Below are 14,151 nucleotides of genomic sequence, written 5' to 3' on the forward strand. Positions count from 1 at the left end.
CTTTGCTCGGTGGGTCCCATACAGCAAGAAGAATAGACGTTAGGTAAACACCACGACGCAGACTCGTCCCCGTTTGTTCCTCCTCGACCGAAGAGATGTGTAAACCACAACAACGTGCACACGTTGCATTTATTCAAAAGTCCATTCTAGTTATTATTAAAACGCAAGAAACATAATCAGACGAAGAACCATCCCCACGATGCACCACCACCACCACCAATCTACAACCTAAATTTGGCCGAGGTCAACCTCTTAACGGGGTTGGCAGGTTTGGTACCGTAAGGCTTAGCGTTGGCGTTCAGACCGGTTGTGTAAACGGAAAGGATCATACCACCACCACAGATCTCCTTAGCACCGGTAGTAGGGTTGGTAGCTCTACAGTTGGTGTTACATTTAGCTTCGTTGGCCGCGAGGGTCATGTTGAGGTAGTTTCCACAGTAACATTCTTGAGCGTATTCGGTACCGGCGTAAGCGTATCCTTTAGATTGACAGTATGAAGTGCAGACTTCGTTGTTCATGTTGGAACCGGCTGAAGTGGAACCGTTCAAGTGTCGTCCACCGGAGGTGTCGTGGAAACATCCAACGTAGGCCATGTAGGCTCCAGCGGAGGCGGAAGCGGAAGGAGTGGCCGATGAGGTGGATGAGGCGACGAGGGATGAGGTGGATGATTTGGCTACGGAGGTTGTGGAGGAAGCAGCAGCGGATGAAGAGGCAGCAGCTGATGAAGTCGATGACTTGGCAGCAGAGCTAGAGCTTGAAGCAGCAGCTGACGAAGAAGAAGCAGCGGCGGAAGAGGTCGATGACTTGGCGGCGGAGCTTGAAGCGGCAGCTGATGAAGAAGCAACAGCGGAAGAAGTGCTAGAAGCGGCGACGGAAGAAGTCGATGACTTGGCGGCGGAGCTTGAAGCGGCGGCTGATGATGAAGAAGCAGCGGCGGATGACGAAGCAGCGACTGATGAAGTCGAGGACTTGGCAGCGGAGCTCGATGAGGAGGCAGCAACGGAAGAAGTGGAGGAAGCAGCAACAGATGATGAAGCCTTTTGGGTGGAAGCGATTTTTATAGCGGGTGCGGGGGCAGCAGATGATGAGATGGGTTTGGAGGATGTTGAGGAAGTAGGTTTGATGGAAGACGAAGAGGAAGATGGTTTGGACGTGGCAGATGACGATAACGGTTTGGAAGAGGACGAAGAGGTTATTTTAGCGGAAGATGATGGTGAGGATGATGATTTGGCCAATATAGAAGAAGATGACGTTGTTTTAGCAACGGATGACGACGATGATGATGGTTTGGCAGATGATGATGATGGTTTGGTAGATGATGATGATGATGATGATTTGGCAGCAGATGATGATGAAGATGATTTAGCCGCAGACGATGATGATAATTTAGCCACAGACGAAGATGACGACGCAGATTTGGCAGTAGACGAAGACGATGTGATTTTCGCAAGGGACGAGGTCGATGACGATCGGATAGAAGACGAAGAAGAAGCACGAGCAGATGAGCTACTACCCCTCGAGACAGAAGATGAAGAGAAAGTAGTGCTCACAGCCTTGCTCGTGCTAGAGCTTACGACAGCGCTTGAGGAGGATGAGACCTTGGCGGAGGCGGAAGCGGAAGCAGAGGCAGAAGCCGAAGCCGAAGCGGAAACAGTGGCATTGGAGTACTTGAAGGTGGTAAGTCTGCTGGGTCCACCACAAGTTTGGAGTGAGTTACCTATTGTGAAGATGTCAGCCAAAACCCCCTTCACGACCCGATGCGATCGCACTCACCAGAGCAAACCATGTTACAGTTGTCGGTAGCAGGGACCGAACCAGTGGCGAAAGAGTTACCACAGTAACATTCCGACGAGTACTCGATACCGGCAATAGCGAAACCTTTAGCTTGACAAGTGGTCATACACGTCTCCTGGGTCATCGAGCTGGTGGAGAAAGAGTATCCGGTCAAAGCTCTTGAACCTGATCCTTCGGTGTAACAGCCGTTACTGGACCAGCCAGTAGGGAGTTTGGAAACGGGGTACAAAGAAGGGTTGTTGAACAATTCAAGAGTCGATGAACCACCACAGTTCTCGTTGGTGTTGTTGGCACAGGTCTTTCCACATTTGCTCGAGGCGAGGAGGGTGGTGTTAGAAGCACCGTTTCTCATGGCAAAGTCACAGTAACATTCTCTACCATATTCAATACCGGCCAAGGGGTATCCTCGGTCTTGACACCATGATACACAGACACTTCGGGTCATGTTGTCGTTGGCGAACGAGGCAGCAGCCAAAGCTCGACCGGTCGTACCTTCGGCGATACATCCGACATCGGTGTAGCCAGTAGGGATAACGGATTTGAAGTCGGTGTATCCGATTCCGTCGTCAGAGTAGTTACCGTAGGATGGCTTGTCAGTGCTGTTACCGATCCAGATGGGGTTGTCTCCTGGGATCTTGTCGATGTAGTGTCCGAAACCAACATCCTCGTCAACCTGCTCGTTCAATGGAGAACAGGCATTGGCAGAAGCCGAGTCGAGGTAAGGGACGAAAGGAGCACAGTTATTGAGTTCACCACCAACACCATTGTTGTCATTACAGTTGTTCAAAGCTTGTTGCAAAACGTTGGTACCGTTGTTGTAGGATGGCCAACCGTTCAAGAAATCGGCGTGAAGACCGTAACCGGTGGTGTCACCGTTGGCCCAAACCCAAGTGGGGTCGGTACCGTTGTTGTAAGGGAAGTTTTGAACGTTGTAGATGAACTCGTAGAAGAGCGATACGAGTCGCACGGGGTGGGTCGAAGGACATGAACCACCGTCGACACCTCCACTGGGCCAGGCCATGTGTGATTTGTGATCATCCGAGTCCAAGTTGACACCATCCCAACAGGATGGGAAGAAGACCTGAGCTCGCATACCTTGAGGACAGTTGTGTTCGAAGAAACTGTTTCTCTCGGCCCAAGCGGCATCACCAGAGTGGTTGTTGTAGTAATCAAGACACACGTAGGAGATGGCTTTCGAGTCGGCGTCGTTGTCGAACGTTCGTCTGTTTTGGTCGCCAGAAATCATTCGGAGACCGTCGGGGAAAGCTCGCACGGTCGTCTCTCCAGGACTGTATCGAGGAAGGTAATAAGTGTTGACGTAAGACACAGGGACAGCTTGGTAGTTCTCGCCCGATGGGTTGTAGTAGTATAACTGGGGGATCCAATAGTTCGACTTGTCAACGGACACAGCGGCAGTGGTACATGTTGACTGTTGCGTGGACTCGTAAGTCATCTCTCTGTCAAAGTTGTTACCACCGACGATCGAATGAACGTGAGCACCGATTCCACCGGGATTGACAATGCTGTGGGAAGGTCAGCAACGAGTCTTTGTGTTACCTCAATAGAGTACGCTTACGGATCAAGCCGGGTGGTCTCGAGCACTGGGTGGGCAAGAATAAAGTATGCGTTGGCAGCAGGAAGAGCGGCCAAAAGAGGCAAGAGCGCGAATAATTGAGTGAACATCTTTGCTTATATATGCGTTGTGATTAATTGATTGATATTATATAGGTTGTAGTATCGGGTCGTTGTTAAAGAATGTGGATGATTTTCTAAAGAATGTGTTTTTAGGTAGTCGAACAGAACAGAATCTACAATGAAGAGATCTGTTGATAGATTGTATGTCGAAGTTAACAGTATCAAGTGTTATACGTGTAAGTACCGATCCGGTCGGTGAAAGTTAAATTATCAATCGTTGAGAAGAAGAAGAAGCAAGAAGGGGGACTTGGTCTAGCTATATTTATATCTAGAAATCAAATGCCTCGGTAGACAATTCGGAACCTCACGTACTCACTATCCTAAAAAAAAAAGGGAAGGACAACGAGGCGTCCGGCGTTCATCTACTCCAATTAAGTGTAAGAGTTGTCTTGTCTCTCTTAAACTTCTAAAGATCTGAGTCAGTTCCGAGACACCTTGATCATCTCCAGCGTACAAGAATGCACTTGCTAAGCCACGCATCGCCCTGGGCATCTCGGAATGACGAAGGAGGCATCTCTAGTACCAATATGTTATGTTTACATCCATCGCGTATGGTAAATCGGCGTTGAGGAACCCCTGTCATTGAGCCAAACTTTATTTCAACTCAGGGACCTGTCCTTCTGGAAGATCCCCTAAAAACCCAGGGTCGATCGGATAGCCGTTACAAGAATGGAAAGACTTACGTTATCCCGGAACACATAGATTGAACCGCAGAAGCATGATCGACCGGAATAACGTTATGCACAGACAACTCGATTACCAAAACCGGCGGTGGAGAAAGCTTTTCGATCGGTGGTGGTTTTCTTGGCCGGTTCCTGAATTGAGCCTCAGCTACGAGTGGCTAACAACTCATTTATTTCTTGACATGCACAGGTAACCTTCGGCCCATGTCAATCAATCAACTATGCCGGATTTCACGGCATGTGAGACAAAAGATCGACAAGGAGGTTACTCCGATTCTCAATGAGGAAGGTAAAATTTTCACCTATGTCATGTCGATCAGTTACTGTTTCCTCGCTGCTAACCCCAAAAGCCAACCGAGACACTTGGAGTCTGTGGTGACTGCCATTCATTGGTCTGTGCACTTGTGATCTCAATCAGATCTCCATATTGGGAAGTACTCGGTGTATCTCGCAAAATCGATTCAACGGCGATCAAACATGATTCGGAATAACCCTATCAAACTTCCTCTCTTTGCGTCCAGATGATCTACCGATACAAACGAGCTCAACCAGAGAAGTACCCGGAACGCAGCCATCTGCGCGAGCGATCCAATGCATTCCACCGTATCGTGCGAAGCGATACTAGAGAAGGCTGGCTGGGCATGACGAAGGTGGTGGTGGCTTCGATGTTCCCGCGACATCGAGCCTGGAATGAATGTGTACGCTATTTCGCTTCCCATTGATATCCATACGACTCCATGGTACCTGCACATGCAGTAGATGCATAATCAGAATCATGGCGCCTGCGATGGATCGGAATATCTCGTTCTGTCGATCAAACCTCGGTCTCATATTAGTCATTACCAATGGCTCCCTGGAAGCGGTGCTATTCAAAGTCAACACCGGATAAGCTTGTTGGCTGAAACAATGGCGGAGATGTAGCAGTGATTGGAGATCTTTGTGAGGTGCGACCGGGTTCATTAGTGAATAAGAAGCGTTGGTATCAAGGCAGCTGCGCCTCCTGTCCAGGTCTGTTCATCAACGTCCCCGGATACAGGTCTTTCAAACACACCCAGTCACATCTTGTATACCTCTGAGATGAGAGTGCACCCGACTGGAGACGACTCCTTCTCAACCCAGAGCGTGATTCCACCAAGGCAAGATCAATGATGCGCGAATACAAACAACAAAGATCGACAGTCGCCAGATCTGACCTACGTCATGGGAAGCAAATGCACGCTATTCCCACACCAAAGCTAGCCTCAGCCCACGCTGATAAGCCAGATACGACCAAGCTAACTCGTGCCCTCTGGTGACTTTGGCGTTCGGTGCGGTGCCTCATCATGACGATCCCATCCGATCCGTGCCCGGAACCGAACCCGAAGTGCATTGCACGCCTTCATGCTAAGCATCCCGATGCCCAGGACCAAGTCTTCAGTAGCCACTGACGAGTACACTCCCAGCTCATGTGTTATGTATACTATACCACCAAGCCAAGCCGCGCTGGCGTGGAACTTTATAGAAGAATGCGCAACTACGGTTATCAGGTACTCGATCGATGTCAGTGGTGAAACGCCACTGAAGCCACCGTAGAAATGACTAGCGTCTCAAATTAATGAAAATGCATTGGACCGGACTGCGTAGTGTTCAGTCATACCGAAAGTCAGGACGGTGGTAGGCTCGGAACGTAGCACGCTCTCATCTTGTTCTTGTTGATTGATAGCAATTGTCTCCTCGACTATCTCTCTGACAGCGCAAATCCCCATCAAACCTGCAATTTCATTCTTAACCCAGCTCGTCATCTAGATGACTACTTGCCATAGCTATCTATTACACCTTCCAGCAATTCCCTAAACTCATCACTCATCTCCCCTTTCTTCAAATTATCGTAGTCGTACATCACAATCGTGCTATTTCCGACATGATATTCAGCTCGATTGGAATGTATCAGAGGTGGGCATGAGCTGATGAGGATGAGGACCTACCTGTCGGCGATCGCAGCCACTCTTGCATCCCTTAGGGACCATATCAGATGTTTGTGTCCGTAGGATGCCTTTTCCGGGTTGATTGAATGTATCTGATTTGTCACCATCACCTAGTAGAAACCGTCGTTGATAAGCTCGTGACTACTATGTATGGCGGGAGAACAACTCGCCGTATCAGGGTAGTTGACCGGTGCGATGTATTTGAGGGAAACATCTTTCAATATGAATCCTGTACCTTTCCCTGCCTACGCAAAGTGAGGAAAGGGCAACGGGTCAGAAACATCACGTAGCACGGGCAGAGGCAGATCGCACGCACCGTCATCTTCTGTATATACCCCTCTGGCATCTCCCCTGCCCAACTTTCAGCATACCTGATTCGAGCAGACTGAATCCATTCTAAGAATCTAACGTTGTTGACGTGACTTCCGGATTCATGCTTCAGCTTGATAAAACATCTACAAAGTCTTGGAGAGTAGGCCCTCACTCACCGATAAGTATCACAATCTCCCCAAGCGACAGGCCAAGTCAATACTCCTGCCGTGTCATATCCCTGTTCCCTGAAATACTCTAATGCCTTCTTCTTACTCTCGCTACCATCTTCCAACCAAGGTCTATCATGGGGAGTACTCCTCCCTCCGTCCGGAGAAGGTGAAGACCACTGTATAGAAGGTCTAGTCTCGGGTACACCTAATCTCGCTGAGCTGGGCTTACTGTGCGCCCGATCCCGTCCAGCTTTGAACCTCGAGATCAACCTTGGATCTCTGGATGACGAATGATCCTCTTCATGTTCTGGTCCGTTCGTTCCCGGCGGGATATGATAATGCGATGTGGGATCTTGGAACTTGGCGTATAGGTCCTATATGGATGTTGTCAGGAATCATAACGGTCGAGGATATCACCCACCTTGAGACGTATTGATTCGTCGTCCATCCTTAACACCGATGAATGTATGGGTCGAGATCCCCTTGCTTTACTCGCGTTACCTACCAGTCGCAAAGATTTCATTGTGTGTATTGTGCGGATTGCTCTGGTCATCTTCCAGATGGTACTGCTATGATAACAAGTCACAACGTACCTATCAGGTCCTCTTACAAATCTCATCTCGAAATCCCATCTCGGTCGCTTTGTGATGACGACACAACAGAACCCAGATTCGGTAATCGCCGACGAACAACCAATTTGAATGCACCTGCTCGGAAAGACGACTTGACCAAACTGAGCTGAAGTTAATCATGCATACACAAAGTGACAGTATCAAGAAACGTCTACTCTACATTAGAGAAAGCTAATTGACCTGGTAACCCGAAAACTAGATAGAACAAGAAAAAACTATTTTCATTGGCCTAAATATGATGAACAGGCCTTTTGATCTTGAAGGGGTATCATTTTTGATAGTGCAGAGTGCAATGAGATGTATCAATGAGAGAATGAAATGGGGGAAAGGGCAAAGTTTAGTCGAAAGTGACCTTTGAACCTTCAGCTTTAACGATACCACCGGTTCGGGCACCACTAAAATCGACAAACAGGGTCAGTCGATGTATACCCGTACTATGAAGCAACGCCCGACTCACCCTCTTGGGGGACCACCTCGTCCTCGACCACCACCCCTGCCACCTCCTCGACCACCTCTGTCACCACCAAATCCACCTCTACCACCACCTCGGCCTCCTCCTCGACCACCGCCACCACCTCGACCGCCACCGAATCCACCTCTCTCACCGTCATTTCGCTTAGGAGGAGCGTAATCAACTCTAATGGGTCGGCCGGCTATAGCTTGACCGTTCAAGGCGTTAAGAGCAGCGGTAGCTTGCTCGACATCACCGAATTGCACATAACCGAATCCCTTGGGCGCACCGGTTTCTCGATCCGTCACCAATCGTACACTTTGGACATCACCGTGTTCACCGAAAGCTTCGTAGATCTGATCTTCAGTGACTGAGAAAGACAAAGAACCGATGAAGAGAGTTTCGGCAGGAGGAGACTGTTGATCTCCGAAAGCTTTAGCTCGCTTCTCAACGGCTTGTTGAGGGTTTCGCTGAGTGGCGTAATTGACCCTAACGGCTCGACCATCGATCTCATGACCGTTCTTAGCGATGGCTTTGGCAGAAGCTTCAAGATCGGCGAATTCGACGTAACCGAAACCTCTTGATCGTTGAGAATCTCGGTCAAAGACGACTCGAGCGGAGACAACTTCACCACAGTCTTCGAATTCCGATTTGAGCCAGTCGTTATCGACATTCCAAGAGAGTTGACCGACGAATACGTTGGTAGATGCCTCTTCGTTATCTTCGGCACGAGCTTTCTTGGCTGGCGCAGGAGCAGCGGTCTCCTCTTCCTCTTCGGCCTTTCGTTTGCCTGATGTGGGTTGTAAGTACGTGCTTGCGAGTAAGGCGAGGAGACTTACCGTTGGTCTTGGGTTCCTCTTTAGCAGGGGTGTCCTCTTCCTCATCTGAGCTAGACTCCTCTGAGCTGTCGGAACCGTCATCAGAGGACTGTTGGGAAAGTTTGGTCAGCTGCATCTGTCTCGGCTCAGTGATACGATGAAACCCACGCTATCGCTCTCCTCCTTGGCCTTTACCTTCTTCTCCTCAACTTTGGCAGCAGGTTTGGCCTCTTCCTCAGAGTCGGAATCGGATTCAGAGTCAGAGCCATCGGACGAGGAGTCATCTGAAGATTCCTCCTTCTGACCCACGACGGCATCATCAGCATGGAACAGGTGCGATCACCGGCAAGATACACTCACAGCAGCAGCAGCGGCAGCAGCTGGCTTAGCTTCCTCCTCATCGGATGAAGAGTCATCGCTTGAAGAATCATCCTCGGATTCAGATTCGGACTCAGAGCTTGAGCTCTCCGAAGGGGGAGGAGTGGGAGTCTTGGCCTTCTTTGACTTCTTGGACTTCTTCTCCTCCTATGAGCAGAATGTCAGCGAAAGATCTACAGTCGATCGATTGCTCACTCACCTTGGTGGTAGCGGGAGCAGAAGCTACCTTCTCACCGTCCTTCTTGGACTTTTTCAAAGCCTTCTTATCGGCATTGTCTTTAGCTGCGACAGCAGGAGGAGCGGATTTAGCAGCCTTGGCCATTTTAGATGTTTTTCTTTTATGCGGATGAGGGGGATGTAAAGAGGATGAAGGGGAAGAAGAAGAACGAGGTCAAGTTGAGTGAACTTTTGGGTGGATCGGAAATTCCCAAAGTTTACAAAATTCAACTGATGCAGGAAAAATCTTGCCACCGGTGATCGCCGCTGAAAAACTTTTCAACAAAGCGTGGATGTGGCGAATATACCTTTGTGTCACGTGTTGACAGAGTGGGGGTTAGACGTTACATAATCTTTTTACCACTCGGTACGGCGGTACTCGGCCGAATAGGTCCTGTGATGACACTGTATGTATGCTGATTGCACTTTTGTTTGATGGACCAGGAAAAACCACTGCAACTCTCACTACAACACCACAACGGAGCGCCTCCATCACCCATCTCACATCTCTTCACTCCTCAATTGAAAGGTTTCTCCTCCAGCGTCATCTCCTACAGCGACTCAAAAGCATCACCACAATGTTCTCACGATCAGCATCTCGAAGTGTAGTGTCCTCTCTCCGGTCCTTACAGGTGAGTCCACCTTCGCATGAATCACGACACAGCTGAACCTGGTACTTCCTCTCTCTCAGGCACCCGTAAGGCATTACAACTCTGCCTTCGGCTCGTCAACACCCACCTCTGCTTTTGCTGGTAAGAAGGGATCAGATGTGAGCGTTTCTCGAGGATACTTTCACGAGGGCAGAAAGGTGGAGCTTACAGGGTGTATAGGGAAACTACACCGTCACTTTGATTCCTGGTGATGGTATCGGTCCAGAGATTGCTCAAAGTGTCAAGGAGATCTTCGCTGCTGCCAAGGTGAGTAATCTCAATATGACTTGTCCTCCAGGATAAACTTTGACGCACTCCTGGTCATAGGCCCCTATTAAGTGGGAGGAAGTAGATGTCACCCCAATCCTCAAAGATGGTAAAACCGTTATTCCCGAAGACGCTGTGACATCGATCAAGAAGAACACTGTTGCTCTCAAAGGTCCTCTTGCTACTCCTAGTACGTGTCATTCGGCTTCCCGTTCTTTGCCTTCCAATCGAATATGGCTGTTACCACCCCCAGGGGATTCCTTCACGTTTAGCTTCCTGGACACCTGTCCTTATGATCTACTCCAAGAACGATTCTTTCGTTGCACAATCAATTTAGCTGACAAATTGTACAGTCGGAAAAGGTCACGTATCCCTCAATCTTACCCTCCGACGAACATTCTCCCTCTTCGCCAACGTACGACCATGTGTCTCCATCCAAGGTTACAAGACCGCTTATGACAACGTCAACACTGTATTGATTCGAGAGAACACCGAGGGAGAATATTCAGGTATCGAGCACGAGGTGAGCTAGCAGATACTTGATTCATTGCTCCTTAATACACCAGCTGACAGCAGAATACCTTAGATCGTTGACGGTGTAGTACAAAGTATCAAACTTATCACTCGAGAGGCTTCCGAACGTGAGCCGCCCAAGTCTTTCAATTGAAGGCTTAGAGTTGACAATGGACTTAGGTGTCGCTCGATATGCTTTCCACTACGCTTCTGAGAACGGTCGAAACAAGGTTACTGCCGTGCACAAGGCCAACATCATGTACGTGCAATCAGCTAGCCTTAGCAGAAATTCCCTAAGCTGATCATCTCGCTGTAGGAAAATGTCCGACGGAATGTTCTTGACTGCTTGTCGAGCCGTTGCTAAGGAATACCCTAACATCGCTTACGACGAAGATTTACTTGATCGAGTTTGTTTGAGAGTGAGTTGGACTAACCTATAAGGACAGGCCAGGGGGACTGATCGATATCACTTGTAGATCGCTACCGACCCTACTCCTTTCGCTGACCGAGTCATGGTTATGCCTAACCTGTAAGTGTGCTTGAAGCGTGAAAAATGCAAATCAAGCTGATTCTCCCGCGTATCTAGTTACGGTGATATCTTATCCGATTTATCAGCCGGTTTGATCGGTGGTCTTGGTCTTACCCCATCAGGTAACATTGGTAGAGTGAGTGCTAGCTACACGTATACCTCCGAGCCCATAGCTAACGTCGATGCCATTCAGGACGCCTCCATCTTCGAAGCCGTGCACGGTTCCGCCCCTGATATTGAGGGTAAAGGACTCGCTAACCCTACTGCCCTCCTGCTCTCCTCCTTGATGATGCTTCGGTGAGTGCTTGGCGAAGATCATAATAGATATCGCCCTGAACGCACAAAGCTGATCATGCACGTTCACTTTAGACACATGGGTCTCTATGAGCTCGCTGACAAGATCGAAAAAGCTGCTCTATCTGTGAGTGCCTGTCCTGATTTGCCCTCCATACCTACGTTTTTAACAAATCTTGACTGTCTTCTTCCTCATCTTTTTATGCTAATTGTTACGTCCTACAATAGACCATCGCCGAAGGTAAAGCCATCACCCGGGATCTTGGTGGTAAAGCTGGTACTCGAGAATACACCGATGCTATCTTGGCTAAACTCAAGTAGTTAGATCTAGGAAAAACAATATCTTATTCATATATAGGGTGATGTGATGAAATATCAAAAGGAAAATGCGAAAACGAACACATGATGAGAGGGGGATGTAATCACTCATAGAAGATGTCAGCATGATGACGAGGATGATAGGTACTTCGATTGCATCGCTTCGGCATTTGTCATGATGGGATATCCCATGGTCATGAGCTGGCACGAGGATCAGAATGAGGTAGCTCTGTACGCATCTTGGTAAGATCTCGATTGCAGCACACTGAGGAATATGGGATTGGAAAAAATAAAAGGAAGTTGAAAGATTGTTCATCTAATGAGTATGAAAAAAGGACTATTCATACCGTCCGATGGACATTGAGCGATTGATAGAGTTAGATGTTCACGCTCATTTCGATCACTCTTGATTCAGTTTGACATAATTTAGCTATTGTACGTAGGATACCATATCACATGGGCGTGATCTCACTTCCGGCGGTACCATGATATAAGATATCTCAAGCTGGATGTCATTGTGCCATCATCCCCTTTATTCAATCGAAAGAAGAGCGATTGTCAGAAGACAGGTCGAGGTAAGGTTCCGTATATTCCGGACACTGAACCATCCTACCAAAAGTTCATCATACTACTCAATGACTCGTCAGTCATGTTGAAAAACTGTCCCACAAACAGACTTTCACATGCTTTTTAGGGTTTTTGGGAGTTTTGGATCGTCATTGTACTATGCATACTGTATATGAAATGCAGTATGAATCAATATCAGCAAATCAAGCTTTCTACACAGCCTACGCAAAGTGGTACTATAACCAATATTGAGTTCAGTATGACATAGGAGGCTATTGCTTTCAGTAGTGGATATTTGATTACCTATACCCCTATTTGGTTAGCGCGGTGATGACATGTCTTTCAACAATCCAGAGTCGAGGATTCATTACAACCCTCTGAATTGGAGGCTTACCAAAACCCATTGAGATTGTCATTCGGTCTGAAACGAGATCTCAGTTTCCGATATATTAGAATTTAGCATTAACTTTTTTTCTTGAATTTTCAACAGTGTGTGGGGTGTGGGAAATGACGTCGTACTGTTTTGGTGTAAGAGTGGAAGTCATACTTGTATCGGAGGTAAAAGATGTCTTCGTCCAATTTGACCTTGAACTATATGATATATATAACATGCAGCCATGTAGTCTGTTGGAAGGTCATTTCTCCTCTCGACGTTTGATCTCGACTGCAAGCCAGGATTGCCAAGGCAAGTAGTTTAGAAGTCAACAAGTACTTGTAATAGAAAGACACTCTTTATAACACACTGACACTCGTTTATCATCGACATCCGACCATATTCACACTCCCAAGCGAAAGGTAGAGTGGACATACTCCTGAATCATACCTTCCCCACCACGCTTCAACCTACGATAACGATACTGTCAAAGCAGATCGAACGGAGGTACACTGCATTCGCCGTCAACGCAAGATAATTTATGCTGAAGCCAAGCCAAGCCACAAGAGAAAAACGAAGCTGAAGCCTAGCCAGAGCTAAGCCTGTCACGTTTGTCACGAAGTGATAGACCAAAACAAGGTTCTCTCATCTGTTCGTCACTGTTCAACACATTTAGATAACCGTCGAGAGGAAGGAAAGGAAAAGAAAGCACAGCCACCGACACCATCACCGAGAGATTTACGGTTTTCATCATCAGCACCATCATCGTAACCAACACGGCGTAGGGCGAGGATTCACGTCTTGGCTCCAGAGTATCGCAGAATCAAGTAATCATATAAACCGTTAGTACATTGACCAGTGCATCAGTTCTGCTGTCTTGCCGAATTATTCTTCAGTTAGACCAAATGCAATAAATACAAATTATTGTTAGATATTAGAATACGGCATCATAACGAGGTTTTTCAAAACGCCTCGGTCTAGCTTCCTCCGTTTTATCGTTGTTTTTTTTGAACCTACGCCAACATCACCAACGCCTCCGCCTCAAAGTGGTATATCTGCCTTTATTTGTTCAAGCAAACATCCACAGCGAACGGCGGACGACGCTTCCTCGACGTTAAAACAAAGTCGAAGAGAACATTAGCTGATTAGCACAAGCAGGACGGGAACCATTAAAGTTTAAACCAAGATAAACGTTTATCCTTTCTTTTCGACAGAGCGACATACCCCTCTGTCACCTGTTGGTCCAACTTGCGATCATCCCCATCTATCTGTCAATCAAGTATCCCAATAAACCGCGGACGAAACGCGACGAAATCCATTGTACTGGCACATCGTGGCGTTCTTCTTACCTCCGTCTTCTAAAGTAAGCATACAACGACAAAGGACCATAACAGACATTCGGTCTGCAAGTATCGGTGTTGGTGTCGGTGCCCGTTGGTCAGAATAAAGGTGAGTCGCGCGTCAGAGGCGTTTGGGCGTTACGAGATTTACCAAATTTCCATTTTATCTGAATAAACTTCTCGGCAT

The 14,151-nt window shown here is 47.9% G+C and overlaps 4 protein-coding genes across 4 annotated transcripts; 1 reads left to right on the top strand and 3 right to left on the bottom strand.

Annotated features, from left to right (window-relative positions):
- Positions 1-221: 221 nt before the first annotated feature.
- I203_105546 (uncharacterized protein) lies at positions 222-3,477 on the bottom strand (the record flags this gene model as incomplete). The annotated part of the gene is made up of 3 exons (XM_019144703.1): positions 222-1,717; positions 1,774-3,317; positions 3,371-3,477. The coding sequence occupies 3 exons, from the start codon at positions 3,475-3,477 to the stop codon at positions 222-224; spliced, it is 3,147 nt and encodes a 1,048-aa protein (XP_019006038.1).
- A 2,484-nt stretch (positions 3,478-5,961) lies between these two features.
- I203_105547 (uncharacterized protein) lies at positions 5,962-7,141 on the bottom strand (the record flags this gene model as incomplete). Its single annotated transcript, XM_019144704.2, has 6 exons — positions 5,962-6,061; positions 6,137-6,246; positions 6,307-6,381; positions 6,453-6,558; positions 6,625-6,992; positions 7,040-7,141. 6 exons carry the CDS (start codon positions 7,139-7,141, stop codon positions 5,962-5,964), a joined length of 861 nt encoding a protein of 286 aa, XP_019006039.2.
- Positions 7,142-7,587: 446 nt separating this feature from the next.
- I203_105548 (uncharacterized protein) lies at positions 7,588-9,219 on the bottom strand (the record flags this gene model as incomplete). The annotated part of the gene is made up of 6 exons (XM_019144705.1): positions 7,588-7,645; positions 7,708-8,491; positions 8,541-8,628; positions 8,688-8,819; positions 8,880-9,044; positions 9,097-9,219. The coding sequence occupies 6 exons, from the start codon at positions 9,217-9,219 to the stop codon at positions 7,588-7,590; spliced, it is 1,350 nt and encodes a 449-aa protein (XP_019006040.1).
- A 472-nt stretch (positions 9,220-9,691) lies between these two features.
- Positions 9,692-11,687, top strand: I203_105549 (isocitrate dehydrogenase, NAD-dependent; the record flags this gene model as incomplete). Its single annotated transcript, XM_019144706.1, has 13 exons — positions 9,692-9,745; positions 9,805-9,882; positions 9,944-10,030; positions 10,091-10,220; positions 10,384-10,553; positions 10,617-10,671; positions 10,724-10,802; positions 10,860-10,962; positions 11,020-11,072; positions 11,130-11,208; positions 11,266-11,369; positions 11,442-11,493; positions 11,595-11,687. 13 exons carry the CDS (start codon positions 9,692-9,694, stop codon positions 11,685-11,687), a joined length of 1,137 nt encoding a protein of 378 aa, XP_019006041.1.
- Between the last annotated feature and the right edge of the window lie 2,464 nt (positions 11,688-14,151).

Source organism: Kwoniella mangroviensis (genome assembly GCF_000507465.2).
Source record: "Kwoniella mangroviensis CBS 8507 chromosome 1 map unlocalized Ctg02, whole genome shotgun sequence".
In the NCBI taxonomy this organism is placed as follows: Eukaryota; Fungi; Basidiomycota; class Tremellomycetes; order Tremellales; family Cryptococcaceae; genus Kwoniella; species Kwoniella mangrovensis.